Source organism: Tamandua tetradactyla, chromosome 18 (genome assembly GCF_023851605.1).
Source record: "Tamandua tetradactyla isolate mTamTet1 chromosome 18, mTamTet1.pri, whole genome shotgun sequence".
Classification (NCBI taxonomy): domain Eukaryota; kingdom Metazoa; phylum Chordata; class Mammalia; order Pilosa; family Myrmecophagidae; genus Tamandua; species Tamandua tetradactyla.
In genome coordinates, this window is record NC_135344.1 from 36,664,855 (window position 1) to 36,685,437 (window position 20,583).

The following is a 20,583-nucleotide window of genomic DNA, read 5'->3' on the forward strand; positions in this document are numbered from 1 at the left end:
CAGACCTACTGGAGAGATTTTGCCTTAGAAGATGAACCCTCAGGGTTTGCGTTAGCAGGGTTCTAGGTAGACCTCCTCTACGTGGTCTAAGCACCCTACTTGGAGAAGCATGGTCTCAGCACTGGGCTTGAGTATTGGGACCATCCTTAGAAATGTCTGAGCTCAGCTTTGTGTTGCTTCCTGCCCCCTCGGGCCTTCTCAGGGAGCATCATCCTATTTTAGATGTCCTGGGTTCTTCTCAGAATCTCTTCTCCCTTCAAAATTCACTCTGGGGAAAGGTCTCATTTCACTCATTTATGCCTTGAAGTTAATGAACTCAAGCCAAGCTTTCCTTGATCAAAATGTTTTTATGTACTAGTTGTAGAGTGAACTGCTTTCCCCCTTTATTACAAGACCTCTGGCCACAGCCAGTGGATAAATGAGACATCGGGGGGTATGGGATGGAGGTGGAGGGTGGTCAGGCCTTCCTTTGTGTTTCTGAAACCACCCCCCTCCCCCCCAACAAGCAGTGTTGGAACCTGGGCTCTGGCTGCTTACTGCCTGGGTTGGAAGCCCAGTTTTCTCACTCACCTGCTGTGTGACATTGGATAAGTTACTTAACCTCTATTTATCTCAGTTTTTTCACTTGGAAATCAGGAACCCCAAAAGGGATTGTTAGTTGCAGCATTAGGTGCAACCTACAGGCCATTCCTGGCACATAGCAAGTGCTCAGAAAATGCTGTTATTTATGAAACAATATGCCAAGTCCTGTGCAGTGTGAGATGGAATAGAACAGAAAGATAGTCCCTGCCTCAAAGAGATTTCAGTCAGACCAGATAGAAGACACCTTTCCCTATTCTTCCTCTCAGCTGGTCACTCCCTGGGACTTTCATGGAGAGACCATGTTCACACTCCCCTGTCCCTGGGCGTATACCTACCAGAGCTTTCTGCCTGCATGGCTGTGTTCCTTCTGACAATTCTAGGGGAATTCCAGGAGGGTTACTTGCCCTCAACTGTGACAGTGTTGCCATTGCCGGCTGCAAAGAGGTACTTAGTGCTCAGAAGAAAGGGACCAAGAGCAGGGCTCAGAGGGACAATTTTCTAAATCTGGTCTTTGGGCACTGGAGACACTGGCTAGACCAGTGCCCCCCACCCCTCCAAGTCCATCTCAGAAAGACTCTCAGGGCTAAAGAGGATGTCAAAGACCATCCAGTAATTCCAGCATGTGTTAGAATTGTCCTGTATACAACATTTCACAGAAAAGAATTTGAGTGTTAAAAATCGGTGTACAAATGAGGATGGCCCCATGGAGATCCTAGCTGTCATCTAAGGTGCCCATGGTCAAAGATGTTACTATTTAAATTTGCAAGGAAGTAGACTATAGAGTGCTATTGGAAAGAGAAGATGTTCCTCAGGTTCCTCAAGTGAGAGGGAGCAATTGGACTGGGAATCACAGAGCACCTGAGAGTTTGTCTGCATATTCTGTCACCTGTAGGATGGGCACACCAAAGAAGAAATGCAAAAATATGCTCTGGGGGTATAGTGTATTGTTTTAAATGAAACGAAACCCATAACCCAGCTGTCAGAAATTGGTGGTGAACATTTTTGAATATTTGCTTTCTTGTGCTGTCACAACCTAACATTATTAAAAACATACTGGTGCTTTCAAAGTCCATGTGTCATCTGTTCCTCCACTTGCTTCTTAAAACTTCCCCCGGGGGAAGCTGGTCAAGAGAGAAGGGAATGGTAACTCCAGGCATAAGAAGTGATGCCCTTGTGGCCCAGGAGGTTGATGATGGGGACAGGACTAGATCCCAGCCTCCTGCTGCCTTCCCCTTTTGGATTACAGGAGACCCAGATTTAGGAGAATTTGGGGGCCAGTGTTTGGGACTTGGGGACAGAGGCATAGAAGTTTCTGGTCTTCCCACACCAGCTCTTTGCTACCTCCACCCTGGATCTCCTTTCAGATCAACCGGCTGATCATTGGGCATGACAGCACGGGCATGCACGCCAGCTGGTTCCTGGGCAGTGTCCAGATCCGTGTGCCCCGCCAAGGCAAGCAGTACAACTTCCCTGTCAACCGCTGGCTGGACAAGAACCAGGCCGACAGGCGCCTTGAGGTGGAGCTCTATCCCAGTGAGGTCGTGGAGATCCAGAAATGTATGGAAGATGTGTGTGTGGGGGGGGGGGGGGGGAGCACCAACATTGTTTTCCCTGTGGGATGGGGCAATGAGGATGAAGGAGGGACTGTGGTGAGATCTAGGGTCTTGTCTCCAAGGGAGGTCCTGTAGGGAGATGATGGAGGCTTCCAGTTGCCTCCTGTACAATGGTTCTAGAAGGGAAGAAAGACTTATTTTACAGATGGGGAAACTGAGGACTCTGGATGAAACTTTTTTTTCTGGGATAAAGGCAGCAAACGACTTTATTAGGACATGTATATACTTGATTCTGTATACAACAGGAGTTTGAAACAAAGTCCATGTCTTCTGCTGGGAAGACTGGGTAAAGAGATAAAATTGTTTATTCACTTATTTTTCAATTAATATATATTGAGCATCTCTCTGTGCCTGGCACTAGGCTTTGTGGAGACAAACCAGACCAAACCTCTGCCTTTGTGGATTTTACCTTCCATCAGGAGAGACAAACAATGAATATGTAATGTAATACCCAAGTAAGAGCTGGGAAGAAAATGAAGTAGGATTAGGGGCCAGTGTTGACATCTGTGGTAGGAGACCTTTTTGGACAATGTGGCCAGAAGTGACCTCTCTGAGGAGGTGAAGTTCCAGGTGATCTGGTCACCACTCAGCATAATGTGAGGGCCTCAGGTCATGGCAGGGGTCAAGAAATAAGGCGTTATCCAGAGTGGTCAGAAAGACAGTGAGACCAAAACCTGGCACAGAGAATGTCTCCTCCCTCACCTGGCGTGCAACCGCTCCAGGCTCACTTCTATGGGAAGCTGCCCGGAGAACCCCTGATACAAAGTCACCTCCTACTCTTCCAAACTTGGGATCTTTTGCTGTGTGCACTTTATCTCCCCAACTAGCCTGTAAGTTCCTGGCAGGGGAGCTGTGTCACATACACATGCCTTGTAATTCTCCATCTGCCAAGGTGGTAAACCAACTCCTTTCCTCTTTGTGAATTGAAACTTGATTTCAAGAAGATAACACAAGTGCTAGTTAAAAATATAAAGCTAAAAATCAGCAGTTCCCTTATTCATCACTTCTACCCTCCCCTTTTTCAGAGATCACTTTAATTATTTTAGCTTTTCCTTTGAAATTTATTTCCATAATTCTGAATGAAATGCCTGTCATTTTCTTGATTTTTCAGTCTTAGATATTATCTTTCGACTTCCAACTATAGATGAAAATTTAGCTCTCGTAATACACACACACACGCAGTCTCACTTCTCAGCCTTCCAGCCTTAAGTATAAGTAAATCAATATTCAATATTGATATTTTTATGACTATGCAAATATTATTCACTGCTGAGTCACCTGCTATATGGCAATTGCATTTCATTTTTTGTACAGCTTTTTGTTTTCTGGAATTAATATTCTCATTTTTTTCATTTGTATAGTTTTCCAAATATATATGGAATTTTTATCTCCAAAGCTCCAGTAGAACTAAAATTCTTGTGATATGTTCAAACCCAAAAAGAAATCTGTTGGTTTCCTCCCTACCTCCCCTGCTCCAATCCCACTCTGACTCTTGAGCCTTCTGTTCTCCTGTGCTTTAGATGGCCATGCAGCTGTCCTCATGGAACTTCCTTTTACTCCCTTTTTGAAAATTTATTTTTTCTTTCTCCTGGGTTGAATCACCTATTTCCTGGATCCCATGTCTTCCTGAGGAAAGGTGAATGGGTGATAAATGTTGAGACCTTACATATCTGCAAATGTCTTTATTCTGCTCTCAAATTTGATTTATAGTTTGGCTTATATAGAATTCTAAGCTAGAGCTTATTTTGCCTTAGAGTCCTGGAAGAATTATTGGAATTATTCTGCTGCCTTCCTGTTCCCATTGTAGTGTTTGAGAAGTCTGATGCCATTCTGGTATCCAACCCTTTGGAGTTTTTTTTTCTTTTCCCTCTCTCTTTCTCTAAAAAGGTTATAAGGTCCTATCTTTATCTCTGAATTCCGAAATGTCATCATATCCTCACTGTCTGGTGAATTTAGTTTCATCCATTGTTCTTGGAATTACTGGGCTCCTCCCAGTCCTGGGACGTTTTCTTGTATTATTTATTTTGACACTTTCCAACTCTCTATTTCCTTTGTTTTCTCTAAAACTGAACTTTTTCTTAGTTGTTGGATTTCCCCTGATTGTCTTGCCTTTTCTCTGCCATTTGTCTTTGTTCTTGGGAAATTTTCTTTTTGTTCTTAGATGTCCCCAACTTCATCCTTGCTGTTGAATATTTTATTTCAGCCACCATGTTTGATTTCCAGTAATTCATTCCTTGTTCTCTGAATGCTCCTTTCTGTCCATTCTTATATATATATCTTATACATAATCCTGGCTTCCTAAAGTCATGAGAGTGTGGTAAGCAGGGAGTTGGGGCTTCTCTCGCTGCAGTCTCAGTTTTCATGGAATCCCTCTGCTGTCCATACACCATCCTGCCCTCTCTCTCAACTGAGACTAGTAGTTAGTTGAACCCCATTCAGGGTCTCAAACAGTCCTCTTGTTTTCAGCCTCCAATGTGAGGAAATTTCTCACATTGTCGTGGTAATGGGCAGATCCTCCATCTTGTTGAAAATAACAGGCTTTCTTGGGGAAAAAAAAAAAAGACATGGCCTTGAAGCATTGCTGAGAGGACAAGTCTTGAAACAATCACTTCGAAAAAATACGGTTCTATAGTTTTCTGGAAAACATTTTGCTCTCTGTTAGGATGTGCCCTCTAAGGTACATCTATGCAACACAGTGATGAAATATCCCTTCCAAACATAAACAACTCTGCCTGTGCTGATTGATGTATCTGTTAGTATCATCTGAAAGGTATATATATTTAAAGGAACATCCTTGTTCCACCTTTGTCATTTACTGAACATAAAGAAGAAGAACAAACAGCCTTTACTTCTGCCTGCCTCATATGTCTTCCCGGGACTAGGCACACAGGGAGCATCAGCTGGTGCACGGAACTCCTCACTGCCAATGCCCAGTGACACAGGTAGTGAAGTGCATGACTGGGTTTTGGAGACTGATTGCTTGGGTTTGCCTTTTCCACCCCCTACTCAATTCGTCTTCAGCCTCAGTTTGTCCACCTGCAAAATGGGAATGATTGTACTTACTCCAGGTGTTAATGAGAGGACTAATTGAGATCATGTCTGTGAAGCACCAGGTATGCATGTGGTGTAGGCTCGGGGATTGTTTGTTTTGTTATTATCACTGTTGTTGCTAATACTATTAAATGTTCTGCCCCCCCCCATGTGTCCACCCAGTGGTCCATTACGAGGTTGAGGTTTGGACAGGGGACATGGGTGGCGCAGGCACCACCTCCCAAGTCTACATGCAGATCTATGGCAAGGAAGGCAAGACTGAAGTGCTCTTCCTCACCAGCCGCTCGAAAATTCTTGATCGAGCCTCCAAGGACATATTCCAGGTGTGTGGGGCTAAGGTAGCAAGGAGCCAATAGAGCCAGACTAGGCTGGCTGGGGCCCAATGGGCCCTGGATGCTGCCCTGGGTGCTCTGATTTCCTCAGCCAACACTCACTCAACAGTAAGGCTGCTTCCCTCGAGCCCGGTGGGAAATGATTCTTCTCTTGCCTTGAGCGCAAGTGGGACAGGAATTCCCAGGCACCCCAAGGGTTTCCTGGGAGCAGCATAAGGCAGGGTATAAGAACTTTGAATTGGAAGTGAGAAGACATGGTTTTTCAGCCAAGTTCTACACCGCGAGCTTGGGCAGTAAGCCCCTCTCTCTAGACCCAAGTTTTTGGCCTGAAAAGGAAGGGATTACTAGCTCAATTCTCACCCATGGCCTCATTTTACAGCCACCTTGGGAGCTTTAAGTAAAAGGTACTGCCTGGTCTACATCCCAGAGCAGTTAAATCAGAACCTCTCGTGTATTTTCCTGGACATGCTTTTCAAAGCTCTATTAGCGATAAGAATGTGACACCGATCCTGAGAACCACAAGAACAAATGAACCTAATTCAGCAAAATACAGCACCAAGGTCCTGTTTATTTCATCCACTCCCAGCCTGTGACTTCTGAGCTACAGCCTTCTGGCCTGATAGGGCCATACTTCTCAGGCAGGACTGGGCGAATCCTTGGAGCTATATGGCTGCCTTCTGAGTGCCCCAGGTCTCTTCACTTCCCTCTGCATACCTTTGAGTAGAGGGAAAAAAAAGATGAGAATGTGGGCATGTTGTTGGGAAAAGAGGAAGATGCGGGGCTGCTGCACTTTGGCAGGGCCCATGAATGGTTTATACTGACTCAGTGCGTGTGTGTGCATGTGTGTGTGCACCTGTGTGTGCACCTGTGTCTGTTTATATGTGTGTTCAGGGAGCTTGTTCACGCTGTGTACTCTGCGTGTGTGTGTGTACCACAAGCAGTTTGGCCCTCAGTGAGGATCCTAACCTAGTGCACAGAAAAGAAGGGTCTGGCTGAGCTGGGCTCCGGGCCAGGGTCTTGGGTGTGTCTCAATTAAACCTCCTCATGACACTGCTGAGGCTGAGCCCCAGCATTTTAGCTTCTGAGCCTTTGCTACCTTATCAGTTAAGGCCCAGCTTCATAACCCTCTCTGATGTGCCTCGTAGAGTCCCTGTAACAATCATTCAAAATAGTCATGCCAGTGACAGCCCTTGGGAAATTGTGACAAGTTATGGCAATGTAACAGAGAAATCTGTCTTCTGGACAGCTGACAGTGGCCGGATGGGGTGGTGAGTGCAGACCTGTGGTCGGGCAGACAGATGCGGGTGTGGGGATGGCAGGCAGACTCCCTGGAGAGAGATGATTGCGAGGCTGCTATGGCCCTGGAGACGCTGGAGAGGCACTCTAATGTGCTCAAGGACTGTCCAGCTCCTAAGTGGGCCCTGGACTTCATCCTGGATGGATATTTGCTTGCAAAAGAGGTTTTTGGCTGCATTGTGGATTCAAGAAAAGGGGGTCAGAATATCTGAGTTTTCATCTAGGCTTGATCTCTAAATGTGGGACACTGAGCAGCTCAGGAGATCCCTGGCCTCACCTTGCCCTGGCACTCACATGGGAGCCCTGGTGGGAGCAGGCTTTGGGAAGTGTCAAGACAGCCAGACCAGAGTCCCCCAGCATCGGGGAGCACTGAGCCCGTCCCGACTTCATCACCTCAGCACAGCCTTCCCCAGAGGGTAGGGTTCAGGGTGGGGCATCGTGATTTAAGGCCAAGGACCCGATTGTTTGAAGAAAAGCTAAATCCAGCAACACTGCCTTTGAACCAACCTGGTGCTGGGCCCCAGAGTGTGGGGGAGAGAAACAAAAATAGAAGGCCCCTGCCTTTAAGGAGCTCACAGTGAGTGGACAGAGAAGACCCACTCATCTGGCTATAGGGGGGACTCACGATGGTTCAAGGGCTGGGGGTACATGCTGGGCCTCCCCAGGGAGGGAGAGACCGCAGGCCGCAGGCTGAGGGGCATACCGGGCTGGGGTGGTGTCTGAGGTCCCTGGGAGCAGGGGTGAGATTTCTGTTTTTGAAAAAATCACACTTTTTAGTGCTTTTTACAGAAGTTATATGTGCTCAGTGCTGAAAAAAAAATTGAAAAAAGATCACAGTAAGGCACAAAGTTTAAAACAAAGCAGAGGAATCTGAATGCCTAGGTTTTTAGTTAAGGATGGGGAAGGGGCACTCTGGGTAAGGGGAGTGCACGAGCAAAGATGTAGAAGGGAGAGCAGTGCGTGTATATGTGTGTGCTAGAGAGAGAGAGAGAGAAGAATGAGACCCGCTTGACTGTTGCAGACGGTAGAGAGAAACAGGTTTGGTGGAGGTTGGGGCCAGGCTAAGTAGCATCTGGAAGGCCAGCCGGAGAGGAGAGCCCGGGGCCGGGGCGTGGTGGGAGGAGGAAGCCCAGCCCCTAGGCCTGGAACTCCCACCCCCGGAGCCCCGGCTGGACAGGGGAGGCGGGAGGGCGCCGAGCCCGCGCCAGCCTCTGACCCCGGCTCTTTGCACAGCTGGAGGCGGCCGACGTGGGCGAGGTCTACAAGGTCCGACTGGGGCACACGGGCGAGGGCTTCGGGCCCAGCTGGTTCGTGGACACGGTGTGGCTGCGGCACCTGGTGGCGCGGGAGGAGGCCCTCACGCCGGAGGAGGAGGCGCGGAGGAAGAAGGAGCAGGACAAGATGAGGCAGCTGCTGAGGAAAGAGCAGCTGAGGGCCAAGCTGCAGAGGAAGAAGAAGAGGAAGGAGGACGAGGGGGGTGAGGAGGAGTCGACGTCTGAGGAGTCCTCAGAGGAGGAGGAGGAGGAGGAGGAGGAGTCCGAGGAGGAGGAGGAGGAGGAGGAGGAGTTTGGGCCGGGCATGCGGGCTGTGATTGAGGAGTACAAGTTTGACGCCCACCGCTGGCTGGCCCGGGGCAAGGAGGACGGCGAGCTGGTGGTGGAGCTGGTGCCCGCCGGCCGGCCGGGGCCTGAGCGTAAGAGTCTTGGGCGGGGTGAGGTGGGGGTGGGTTCAGCTCCAGGGTGGTGTCCGTGGGCTCGTTGGTCCTTCCCAGGTTCTGGCTGGAACTGATGGGCTGAGCCTCAGGTTCACCCAGGGCCCTGGTGTCCTCAGTGCTGCCTCTTCCTGTGTCCCCAGCCGTCACCTATGAGGTCCAGGTCATCACGGGGAACGTGCCCAAGGCCGGCACTGACGCCAATGTCTACCTGACCATCTACGGGGAGGAGTGCGGGGACACGGGCGAGCGGCCCCTGAAGACGTCGGACAAGTCCAACAAGTTCGAGCAGGGGCAGGTAGAGCCGGGGCTCTCTGGCTGTGACTGGGGGGAGAGGGGTGTAGTTTGGGGCCTGGTGTCCTCTGACCCTCGCCCTGCAGCCCTACCCAGCACCTACATTTGACGTAAGCACCACCCCTGAAAATACCTGCTCTTTGGGCGGGGCTACGGGGGATCCAGCTCTCACGGAGCCCAGCGGCGGGTGGGTCGTCAGGAAGCCACCAGCAAACAGTATCAGGTGGCAGATGCTCGGGTGCCGAGTGGGTGGGGCAGGGGTCCCAGGAGGACAAGGTTATTGTAGGGTGGTGACTTGGGGAGAAGTAGGTGGGGCGAGCAACCACCAAGATGGACGCTGACAAGGGCGGAGGGTGTTCTCCAGAGACGGGACAGCTGGAGCAGAGGTGAGGAATGAAAACGGGGAAGGCAGGCTTGAGGGACAGTGAGTCTTCCAGCTCAGGTATGGTCAGTGCCGAGCCCGAGTGGGTACTGCCTCTGGAAAGCTCAGATGGGGCCAGGCCAGTGCAGGGAGTGGGGGTGGGGGTGAGAATGGGCAGCCTGAATGCTAGAAGCCTGCATCTTATCCCAGGCCATGGGAGCCACAGAAGGCTTTTGAGTATTGGGAAAAAATGCATGCACCCCATCCTTCCAGATGCAGTGGAAAAGCATGGAAAATTGAGCTGTAATCTTTGCCCTTTAAATTTTATAATATCCCCCTGGCTAGAAGACTGTCACCTGTCTCACCCTGCCCATTCCTGTCCCCATTCTAAAGCCACATTCAGTTATCAACAGAAATGGAGAGAAAATAAATTAAACCCTTAAAATACTTCTGGGCTCATTCCTTGATTTATTTCAGGGCCCCTTGCTTTTTCCTTCAACACTCCCTCCCATGGCATGACGAGCAGGACTTATTTCTGTGTTTTGGTACTTTTCATTAAAAATTATAGCCACTGTAATCCTGAATTGGAAAAAAAAAAAGCTATAGACAATTTTGAGTGAAATAAGAATATGGACTGTATATTGGATAAAACTATTCTGCTAAAATTGTTTCCCAATTTTGATAATTACACTGGGACTATATGTGTCCTTGTTCTTAGGAAATCCATGTTGAAGTATTTGGGAGATAAAGCATCCTAGTATGTGCCACTTTTAGATGATTCAAAAAAAAAAAGAGGGAGAGAAAGAACGAGAGAGAGAAATCTATATAAAGTGAGAGTTATAAAGCAAATGTTGCAAATAAGTAGAGTGTCTAGGTAGAGTGTACAAAAGTTCATTGTTGTATTCCCTCAAATTTTCTGTGGGGTTTGAAATCTTTTTTGAAATAAAGAATTAAAAAAAGTAAAAGCCAAGACGCCGGGCACTTATCAGATCCTGTCGCCACCTGCGTCTTCCAGGTCACAGAGCCACCAGCACACCTTTGTACGGCTCACCTTTCCTTCCCACTTGGGGGGCGAGCTAGTGTAAGTCTACTATTTCTGTCAATCGCTTGGGCTTTGCACAGGATGGGTGCCTAGCAGGGGCTTAAGCAGAAGTTGTGGTTTGCACCCAGAGCCAAGGAGCCGCGCACACACGCATCAGGCAGCCAGATGCCCCCACACGTGCACACAATGCAGAGGCCGAGGGTGAGCAGCCAGCTGCCTTCACCATTCTCCCCTCACCGTCACCCTCCCTCCTCTCCCTTCACCTTCCTGCACACAGTGAGAGTGAGGGGATCCCCCTGGGCACAGTGAGGCCAGTTGGAATTTGTGCTCACCGAACATGGGCTGACCAGCTACATTTTCCACCCCACCCCACCCCCGTCCTTTTTGTTTATGGTCAGCCTCCACGTCCTTGGGAGGGTGGAGCTGGGGGCGAGTAGCAAGGGAGTGGGCTGTACTCCTCTGAGTGCCACCCTGACCCTTCACAGACAGACACCTTCACTGTCCACGCCATTGACCTGGGGCCCCTGACCAAGATTCGGATTCGCCATGACAACTCGGGCAACAGACCAGGCTGGTTCCTGGACAGGATAGACATCACGGACCTGACCAACGAGGTCACGTGAGTGTCAGCTGGACGGGAGGGATCCAGGGGTCCAGCCCCGGAGAGAGGGCAGGACTGGGGGCAGGCTGGGTGATGTGGGGGGGGGGGCGTGCCGTGGGTGGGTGGGCGTGCCTTCCTCCCTGCCCGGGCAGATGACAGTGGACGGTGACGGCCTGGAAGGACATCAGATTTGCTTTCCCTGCCAGACCTTCAAACTCCACACACAGCCTCGCTCACCTGCCTGCATCTCCCTGGGTAAAGCCACTTCCATGACATTGTTTTAGCACGGGAGACCAAGGAGAAGCAAACTTTTCCTTTTAAGGCCAGAAAGCAAACATCTGAGACTCTGAGGACACACAGTCTGTCACAAGTACTCAACTGTGCCCTTTTAGCATGCAAGCCGCCACAGACAACCCCTAAGGGACTTGCCAGGGCCTAAAACTTTGTTCACACTGAAATTTGAATTTCATGTAGTTTCCACGTATCACAAAATATTCTTCTTAGTTTTTTTTCCAACCATTTTAAAATGTAAAAACCATTCTTAGCTTATGGGATGAATAAATACAGAAGACAGGTCAGGTTTGGCCTGTGGGCCACAGGTCACCGACCCTGGCTCTAGACTCAAGCCAGCGTGTGAGCTGGGTTGGGTGGGGTATTTTGATCTGACAGGAGAACGCAGCAGGCCCCAGAAAGGCAGAGCCCCAGCCCCAGAGCTCGTTAGTGCTGAGCCAGGACCAGAAGTCCAGGCCATGAGTTCAAGCTGGTTTGTTAACACTGTTGGGCCATTGGTGCCTCTCAAGGCCCCATGCTGTGGAGTGGACTGGACAGAGGCAGGCAGAGAGGAAAGCAAGCAAGATCTTGAGTGGGTTGTCAGGCTGCTGAGGGCAGTCCTGTGCCCCTTATTTAATAGGGGCTAGATAAAAAATTATTTTCTGAATGTCTGCATCCTGGTGTCTCTGGAGCAGGTCCTCTTGCTGGATGCCCCTCTGTGCAGGGCTTGGGGTAACAGGGCTCAGAATATCAGAATGTCATCACGGGATCACCCATCCATGTTCCACCATCCCCTTCCAGCCTAGGAGAGTGCACTGTAGAGGAAACAGAGGCACGGCTCCTGCAGGGCCTGACATCGGGATTTTCTGTGAGTTTGCCATGGTCGTGCACAGGGGCCATGGGAGAAGTGTGTGGCCAGGAACCAGGATCCTGGCCTTGGGGTCCACCTGATGCCAGCAACTCACCTGCATCACCTGGACAAGCTGCCCCACCTTTGCAGACTTTCTTTTCCTCTTCTGTTGCATGGGCTGAGTGATGCTGGTTCAGCTTACTTCTCAAGAATTTCTGAGAATCTAAGGAATTCAAGTTTGAAAACTTAAATCAGGTGCTGTAGAAACAAGAGAATAGGGACAAATTGTGACCATCCCTGGCTTCCCTTGCAGCTCAGTCAGGGTCAGTTGTTCTGTTCCATTGATTTGGCATTTCTAGGCTAGCTGAACAATTTTTCAATTATTGTAGCTTTATAGTCTATCATGATATCTGCCAGTTCTTATCTTCTTTCCTTAAAGTGTTCGTGCTTCTTACCTTTTTAAAACCAAGATGTTAAATCACTTGAAAAAATATTGCAATTGGAATTTTGATTGTTATGCCATTAAATGTATGTGGGAGAATTGCAATATTTAGAACACTAAGTACTACCACCCAGGGATAACTTTCCATTTATCCAAGTGCTCCTTTGTGTTTCTCAATGATGTTTTACGATTTCCTCCACATAGCTGCTACACATTCTTGTTAAGTTTATCCCCAGGTATTTTATATTTTTATCACTGCTGTAAATGGAACCTTCTCAATACTTCTCTCTCCCCTCCCCTTCTCTTTTTCCTTCCTTCCTCTACTCCTCCCTTCCCTAGTTTCCTCCTCTTCCCTTCCCAGCTTTTTTGTTGGTGTTGCTTGTTTACACTTCTTTGTTCCATTTGATATTAAAGATGGAATAAGGGGCCATATGAGCTGGTTCTGGCAACCATCAAGTTAAGAGCTATTCTGAGCAAAGCCTGCTCCAGAAGTGGAAACGCAATTACAGAAGTTCCAAAGAAGCAAAATCAGAAGAGTAAATTTCCCGCCTCTCTGTCTCAGAGAGATACCACCTTTTTCAACAGTGTCTGTGGCCTTCCAGGCTCTCTATGACCTTTATTAGCTCAGCAATACAACCGCTGCAGCTAAGAAGAGTTGTGAACTCTGTTCACACATCAGCTGCCCTTGACTCGGTCAACAGCATCCTTGTGAACTTGGCATTCCAGAGTCCTCTGTGTCCCTCACCCCACGCTGGTCTGTTCTTCTCTCTGTCCTCATCACCACCACCCCATCAGAGCCTCCTGCCTGGGCCCTCTGCTTCCCCTAGGAACTGCTACTGTCTGCAGCAATCCAGTGGTCAGGGCTGTGTCACTCCCTGCCCACAAACCTCCAGTGGCCTCCAAAGCTCTCCAGCGGACCTCGGTGGCCCTCCGTGGCCCTCTGGGGCTGCCCCACGCTACCTCCTTATTTCCCTCCTCTTCTGCCCCTTACATATTCCTTGCTGATCCTTGAACCCAGAAGACACCACAAGGACTTGCCATTTGCCATCCCCTCTCCCAGTTGCCCCCACCCCTGCCCCGTGGTTCACTCTCACACACGTTTAGGCTAAAAGTCCAGCACTCGGGCCAGTCCTGGCTCCTGCTCTGATTCCCACTGTCTCCCTGGCTATGTCTCCCTGTCTCTTTGCAGAGGCCTCTCTTCTACCTTTGTCTTCGCTCTTCCCGCAGGATTGTCGTCTCTGCCCCGATTCCACCTCTTTATTCCTACCTCTCTCCCTTGATCAGCATAATTTAAAACTAAAGTCAATTACTCATATGTTATTTTACTGAATAAAACTGTAATCAACCATATGTTTCAAGGCTGAGAGGTGGAGCAGTATTGGGGGCTCCTATGGAGATGGCGCTCTGGCTTTGCCAGACTTTGTCCCGTGTGCAGCTGGCAGGCCGGGGGAAGAAGCCCATGGGGGAGAAGGGCCCCAATTTTTATGGGAGCTGCATTCTTGAACCTTTTGGTCTAGGAGTTTAGTGGCCTGGGGCAGGGGGGAGCTACCCAGCCCACACTCAGGGCTGAAGGGAAAGGGAAGTAAAATGATAATAACCAAAATAATATCGGCACGTTCTTATTGAGAGCCTCCCTTGAGTCAGGTGTTTTTATAAGCACTTTAAATGTTTAACTCATGTAATCCTCACAGCAACCTATGAAATAGGCAATATTGCCATTTTACAGAATGGTAGACTGAAGCACATGGTAGGATTGCCAGATGAAATATAGGACTCCCAGTTAAATTTGAATTTCAGATAAGCAGTGAATTTTTCTTAAGTATATGTCCCAAATATTGCATGCGACATACTTAATACTAAAAAATAGTGTGTTGCTTATTTGATCGTCAAATTAATAGGGAGTCCTGTCATTTTAGTTGTTCAATCTGTCAACCTCAGCACAGAGAAGTACAAAAACCTCACACAGCTATCAGTGGCAGAGGCAGAAATCAAACCCAGAGATTCTGGTTCAGAGGCAGAGTCCTTCATTTGCCATGCTCTGCTGCCTGCAGGCCCTGGGTCTGCCACCCTTCCTGCCTGCTGTGCTGAGCCCTGTCTCCCTACCAAGGAGGCCGACTTGGAATCTCCCCTCCCTGCCTTCCTACATAGCCTAGCTGTCTGCTATGCCAGCTCCTTAGCCACGCTCGTTATACTTTCCAAAATCTTCTTTGGGTAGTTCCATAAACTTCCATGCATTCAGTAATTATGTTTGGGGCACCTCCTAGCGCTGGCTAATAGATTAATACCGGAAAGGGTTGGGACAGTTCCCATGAGCTCCTCTCCTTCAGTGTCACCCTGGCTGAGGGTTTACTGTGCACCAACAGCATTGTCAAGGGGGTCCTGGAGACCATGTCCCTTTTTTGTTCTCCACCCCAGGCAGGGGACTCTAACGAGATGAGTCCCCAGCTGGGTATGATGGAAGGGCAATGCTGTAGGGGTCCAGTGTGGGAGAGTTGGTGCCCCACAAAGGCCTCTCATTTCTTTGCCCATTACTGCTCCTGCAGGACATGTCCCCAGAAGACATTCTCAATCTCCCCCCGCCACACACACAGGTACTATTTTCCATGCCAACGCTGGCTGGCAGTAGAGGAGGACGACGGTCAGCTGTCCAGGGAGCTGTTGCCAGTGGATGAGTCCTACGTGCTGCCGCAGAGCGAGGACGAAGAGGGAGGGGGAGGTGGTGACAACAACCCCCTCGACAACTTGGCCCTGGAGCAAAAAGGTTTCCTAGAGCTAATTTCTTCCCCCCAGCATCCTTCCTCACCCCTCAAGGGCATTGGAGGCCCTTCCTCTCCCTCCCTCCCCTATGGAAACTGGGCATTGCCACCTCTGGCAATCTATTCATACCACCCTCTCATTCTTTCATGGACAAGGATGGGTGAGCTGGGTGTGTACCCATGGGTCTGGTTTAGGGCTGGGAATAAAGGGTATGGCTTATTAAAGAGTTATGGTCAAGAATGAATGAAATGGAATAGAAATGGAGTGGGGTGGGATGGTACAGGATGGGATAGGATAGGATAGGATAGGACAGAACAGAACAGGACAGGATAGGATGGGTTAGAAAGTTGGTAGCTTTTTCTGATTCAGTCTTGTGTCCTCCCCTCAAAGCACATTACAGGCTTTCAGGACATTTTTGCCAAGGGTAAGAATGAATGATAACTCCTAGGACTTCTATGATGCTTGAGCTCCCTTCCCTGGAACTCACATCTCTGAAACACCTCCCAGCCTGGAAGAGTCAGACTGAGGCTCCTGGCTGACAAGCCTCTGACCCCATGATCACCCCTCGTCTCCTCTTAGCCATGCTGTCAATGCTATTGATTTGAGGGCTTCCTGTGTGAGCAGAAAGCAGAGGAAGCCTTATCTCTACCCTCAGGAAGTTTCTAGCCTTTTAGGAATTTCTCTAGACTTTTAGAAACTGCAGAACCACACATTACGACTAATGCTATTCATAAGAATAGTCAACACAGACATGAAAATTACTCCTTACTAATTGCAGGGTTCAGAGATACAGGATTGAAGAGATAGAGCAAGAATTGGAGTGGATGGCACCAGGTGGAGTGAATCAAGGAAGCCTTTCTAGAGGAGGTGGCTTTCCTCCCTGCTCCCTTCATGAGAGGAGCGCTCTACCACTCACATTTCCACATTCCTCTCCTGGCAGATAAATCTACCACATTCTCAGTGACCATAAAGACTGGGGACAAGAAGAATTCAGGCACAGATGCCAATGTCTTCATCACACTCTTTGGCACGCAAGATGACACTGGTAAGAAAACAAGGAGCCTAGAAGACTCAGAAATAGTTTTGAAGGAAATCTTGGTCATGCCTCTGTCTCTTGACAGATTGCATGCAACTAGCCCTGCCAGAGAAAGGCAGTTCTTTTTTTCCAAAAATATGTCCATGTGAGATGACTTGCCTATCTGGGTTGTGAACATTGGTTTTTTAGAAAGTGCTTCCTAAATCTTAGTAACGTAGTCCTACTACTTTCTCTCCTGTCCTCATTGCTGCCTCTACCACCTTAGAAATGTGTGAAAGCATGTGAATTATTTATCCTTCAGCATCCTCTTCATTAGGCAGTGATGCGCAATCCAATGGTCAGCTTTCTGAAAGCTGTTACCATTTCCTGAGTCCTTCCTGGAGACGTGTCTCTGTTTGCCTTTCCAAACCATAATGAAGGGGGCTCCGATACACAGAGCAAGTGATCTCTTCTCTGTATCTTCTAGCCTTCTCCTTCCTATTCTAAAGCAGAGGTAGCTCTAGCCTAACGCTGCCCCCAACAGTAGCCTCGGAAATGGTGGGTCCTCCCACCCCCCAGTAGATGCAGCCCAGGGTACTCTCAGGAAGAGGTGCTCAAGGAATCTGGGAGCAATTCTGGAGCCTTTACCCATCCATGTACATGGAGAGGGTGTCATTTAGCATTGGAATCAGTATCCAGTTGGGCCACCCGTCCAGCCGCTTGGTCTGAGTTCAGAGAGAAGTCATCCCTCAAATAGTCATTATGTATTTACTCAAAACCCATTGGGTCCAGAGCCCTGTGCCAAGCACTGTTGACAAATGGTCCTAATCCCTGTCCTCAGGGTGCACATACCTAATTCAGTGGCGTGGTGATAGAGAGCAAGGGCTCTGGAGCCTGATTGGTTCAATTTTTGGCTCCTTCGTTTGTTAGCTGTGTGGCCTTGGACAAGTTGCTTCATGTCTCTGCCACAGTTCCCTCATTTGTAAAATGGGGATGAAACTAGCAAGTGTCTCATAGAGTTGTGGATTTAATGAACTGAAACATAAAATATTTGGGACAGTGGCAATAAATATGCATTACTGTTATTTAAAGGTTAGTTATGAAAGATTTTGCATTATGAAAGAATTTGGTTGTTGTAACTTATAAATAACTATTGATTGCAATAGTTACTGAGCTACAGTCAATGGTTACAGGAATGACCCTCCTGAAGTCCTCCAAGACCAACAGCGATAAGTTCGAGAGGGACAGCACTGAGATCTTCACGGTGGAGACGCTGGCCCTGGGAGACCTGTGGAAAGTCAGGATTGGCCATGACAACACAGGTCTGTTCCCTGCTGAGGATGGCAGGGCCTTGGACAGGTACCCGAGGACACCTGGGAAATCCTCACTGGGGGGAGCTATGATTTACTTCTGGGAATGAGCCTTCCATAATGGCACAACTTCCTCCATTCCTTTAGCCCAGTGGAACCCTGGCTGCACACAGAAATTCTGGCCTGACTGTTATGAATTGGGGCCTGGCCACTGGTCATTTTTGAAGCATCCCCCTCCCCACCCCCACCCCCTAGTTATGTTATTGTGCAGCCAGCTGTGAGAATCCCTCATCTAGTTCATTTGTTCTCAATCTTGAGCATGTATCAGAATCACCTGGGGGTCTTGCTGGCCCACCCCCAGAGTTTATTGATTCAGTAGGGCTGGGGTGGGACCCGAGAATTTGCATCCCTCACAAGTCCCTATGATGCTGATGTTGCTGGTCTGGGGACCACACTTTGAGAACCACTGCTCTAGCTGGTCCTTCCTGGACCTCACTCACAGTGCAGCCAGACAAAGGATGTGCCACAAGCTCGTTTCCTCTCAGTAAAGTGGGATTGCTTTTTTTTGTTCCTAAAACCACTCCTCTGAAGCCTAAGGAAGGGGTCTTTATCCTAGAGCTTGGGGTGGTAGGGACAAGGTGCTGTGCCTGGCTTCCATTTCTTTCTTTTAAATCTGAACATACATCTTCCCAGGGAGGACCCTCACCTGCTCTACTTTTCCCTTCCCTCTATCCATCTCAAGCCGTGGCCAGGGAGCTGTGTGCTATCCCTTTCATTGGGTGGATTATGAAGTCCTTGTGAACACAGGGTTACCTTGGTGTCCCTGGGCTCCCTGAGAGGGGCCCCAACCCCTGGATGTTGTCCTTGTTTCTTGCCCCCTTGGGCTCCTCTGCCCTCTTGCCATCTCCCCCATCTCCTTCACTCTTGCCCTGACAGCTGCCCAAGTGTGATCCATCTTCAGCTAGATGCACATTTTAACAGGAATCGTTTTAACAATGCTGAACACTAACAGGCCGGCCTGTTAATGGTGGAACATTAGGCAGCAGCCATCAAGTAGGGAAGTACTTTTGGAGTCTGAAATTACCCACTGGGACCCACCTCTGCGGAAGTCCTCGATGGGCTCCATTTCTCCTCTCCCTCCAGGCAAGGCTCCCGGCTGGTTTGTGGACTGGGTGGAGGTGGACGCCCCATCTCTTGGAAAGTGCATGACATTTCCCTGCGGCCGCTGGCTGGCCAAGAATGAAGATGACGGGGCCATCGTCAGGGACCTCTTCCATGCAGAGCTTCAGACGAGGCTATACACGCCATGTAGGAACCACGCGCCACCAGGCCAGCCCTCTTCCCTGAGCCCCATGGCTGCCATCCGGGGGACCCCAGGCCTTTCTGCAGTACAGACTCTGGGCCAGGCAGACCTTAGAGATTTGGGCCTCTGGGTCCTTCCCCAAATTCCCTGGGCCCTGTGGAGGTGGGGGGCAGAGCCCTGGGAAAGGAAATCTGGGGCTTGTTCTCATCACCACCAGAACCTAGTCTCTCTGAGCTCAGGCTCCTTTTCTGCAAAATAGAGATAATAATGCGGGGTGGTTCTGAGATCTAAGGAAGCAGGACCACAAAGGTCTAACTCACCATGAGGGATCGTTATCAACCCCACCACCAGCCCTTATTCCAGTCATTAACACACACAAAAATCAACACCCGAAGATTTTTTTCTCACTAGGGGGAGAATAGGAACTTGAAAAGAAGGTAAATGTAATTCCTTTTTGGCTAAAGGAAGGAGGGAGGGGAACAATTTGGTGAAGATTTTGGCACTTATCTTCCATTGTTAGCATCAGAAATTATGTGATAAATGTTTCTATGAACATGTAGGTATGTACTGTATATTGGGAATCAAGCTGAAGTAAACCAAACTAATTAACTGTACCAAAAGATTTCTCTCCAAACAATTCATACTTTAAACAGTTGAATCGATGCATTTTTTTTCTTGCCTAAAACAATTAAACGAGAAATGACCAGATCATCACAAAATTTTCTGGTCCAAAGTTTGAAATAAAGTGACATTTCTCTCTAGTACTGTCCCTGACCAGCAAGTGTAATACAAACCCTATCGATGCAGCCCCTGCCCCCAGGAGCCTCCTTAGTCAGGGGCAGACCCACTGATCCTGCAGATGTACACAGGGCTGGCAGCAGTATTGGGTGGGACCCACGAAGACAGAGAACCCACTTATTTGGGGAAGGGTAAAGAGAGAGGGAAGAGATGGAGAGAATCAAAGTTGAAATGTTCCTCAGCCTATCTGCTTCGTTGATCTTTTTCTCCCTTCATTTCCCAAGACAGGCCTTCCTCTGTACAAAAATTAGAAAGACTTTTTATGGTCTGAACTTGAATATATTCAGCTCCAAATTGATATTAAGGCAAATCCATTTGCCCTTTGTCTAAGACACATAACTGCCCAACAAATGTGCAGGAAAGATGACATTTCAGGCTGAAGGGCTGTGGAGCGAGCATAAATGTCTGGCTCCCGAGGGGGCACACAGAGGAGAGGGCCTGCCGCTCTCAACTGACTTCCCTGACCAGTGACGGTCTCAGGGGCCAAAGCCAGGAAATTGGAAGAAGCTGGAAGCTGCAGCCCCAGGAATGGTGGGAATCAGTAACTGACCGTCATCCTCAAGGGCCTGGAGTAAGCAGCTGTCATGGCTGCCTAGTACACCCAGAACCATGAAGCAAAGAACAAAATAAGCCATTCACAGAGGGACTGAGATGTAGAGACCTTGAAGAGACATGCATGAATTAGGAAGGGACCCCCGTGATGATCTGTACTTACAGGCTTTCTGGGGATGACAGGACCCAGAGTTGAGGCCTGATGACAGAACTGTGCCTTGTTAGCACTGGGAGAGCCCTTAGGTTTCAACCTATGTTCTGGGGAGTCCTGGAAGTTGAAGGGGGTGACTCAGGGCAGCTAGTGGGGGAAGGAGAAGGGCCTCCCCTCCACTTCGCAGTGTGTAGGGCAGCTCCTTAGCTTCGAGAAGTCAACTTTTCTCTGAACATTCTTGAGCAATGTATT

General features: G+C 49.0%; 1 protein-coding gene and 1 long non-coding RNA gene across 3 annotated transcripts in view; one reads left to right on the plus strand and one right to left on the minus strand.

The window, feature by feature from the left end:
* Nucleotides 1–20,583, plus strand: part of LOXHD1 (lipoxygenase homology PLAT domains 1) — a 183,163-nt gene that overhangs the window by 97,934 nt on the left and 64,646 nt on the right. Inside the window, exons 19-27 of one of the 2 annotated variants that reach the window (XM_077135558.1) lie at nucleotides 1,947–2,139; nucleotides 5,409–5,569; nucleotides 8,108–8,567; nucleotides 8,729–8,883; nucleotides 10,768–10,901; nucleotides 15,037–15,206; nucleotides 16,143–16,247; nucleotides 17,411–17,539; nucleotides 18,671–18,835. In XM_077135558.1, the coding sequence (XP_076991673.1) occupies nucleotides 1,947–2,139; nucleotides 5,409–5,569; nucleotides 8,108–8,567; nucleotides 8,729–8,883; nucleotides 10,768–10,901; nucleotides 15,037–15,206; nucleotides 16,143–16,247; nucleotides 17,411–17,539; nucleotides 18,671–18,835 (1,672 nt within the window). Of the gene's footprint in view, nucleotides 1–1,946; nucleotides 2,140–5,408; nucleotides 5,570–8,107; nucleotides 8,568–8,728; nucleotides 8,884–10,767; nucleotides 10,902–15,036; nucleotides 15,207–16,142; nucleotides 16,248–17,410; nucleotides 17,577–18,670; nucleotides 18,836–20,583 lie in introns of those variants that run through there. The other variant, XM_077135555.1, reaches the window with a different exon arrangement.
* LOC143662112 (uncharacterized) overlaps nucleotides 6,093–20,583 on the minus strand; it is a 75,473-nt gene continuing 60,982 nt past the window's right edge. The window contains exons 4-5 of the long non-coding RNA XR_013165146.1: nucleotides 12,119–12,226; nucleotides 6,093–6,292 (exon numbers count right to left, since the gene is read on the minus strand). This is a non-coding gene — a long non-coding RNA (uncharacterized LOC143662112). The remainder of the gene's footprint in view (nucleotides 6,293–12,118; nucleotides 12,227–20,583) is intronic.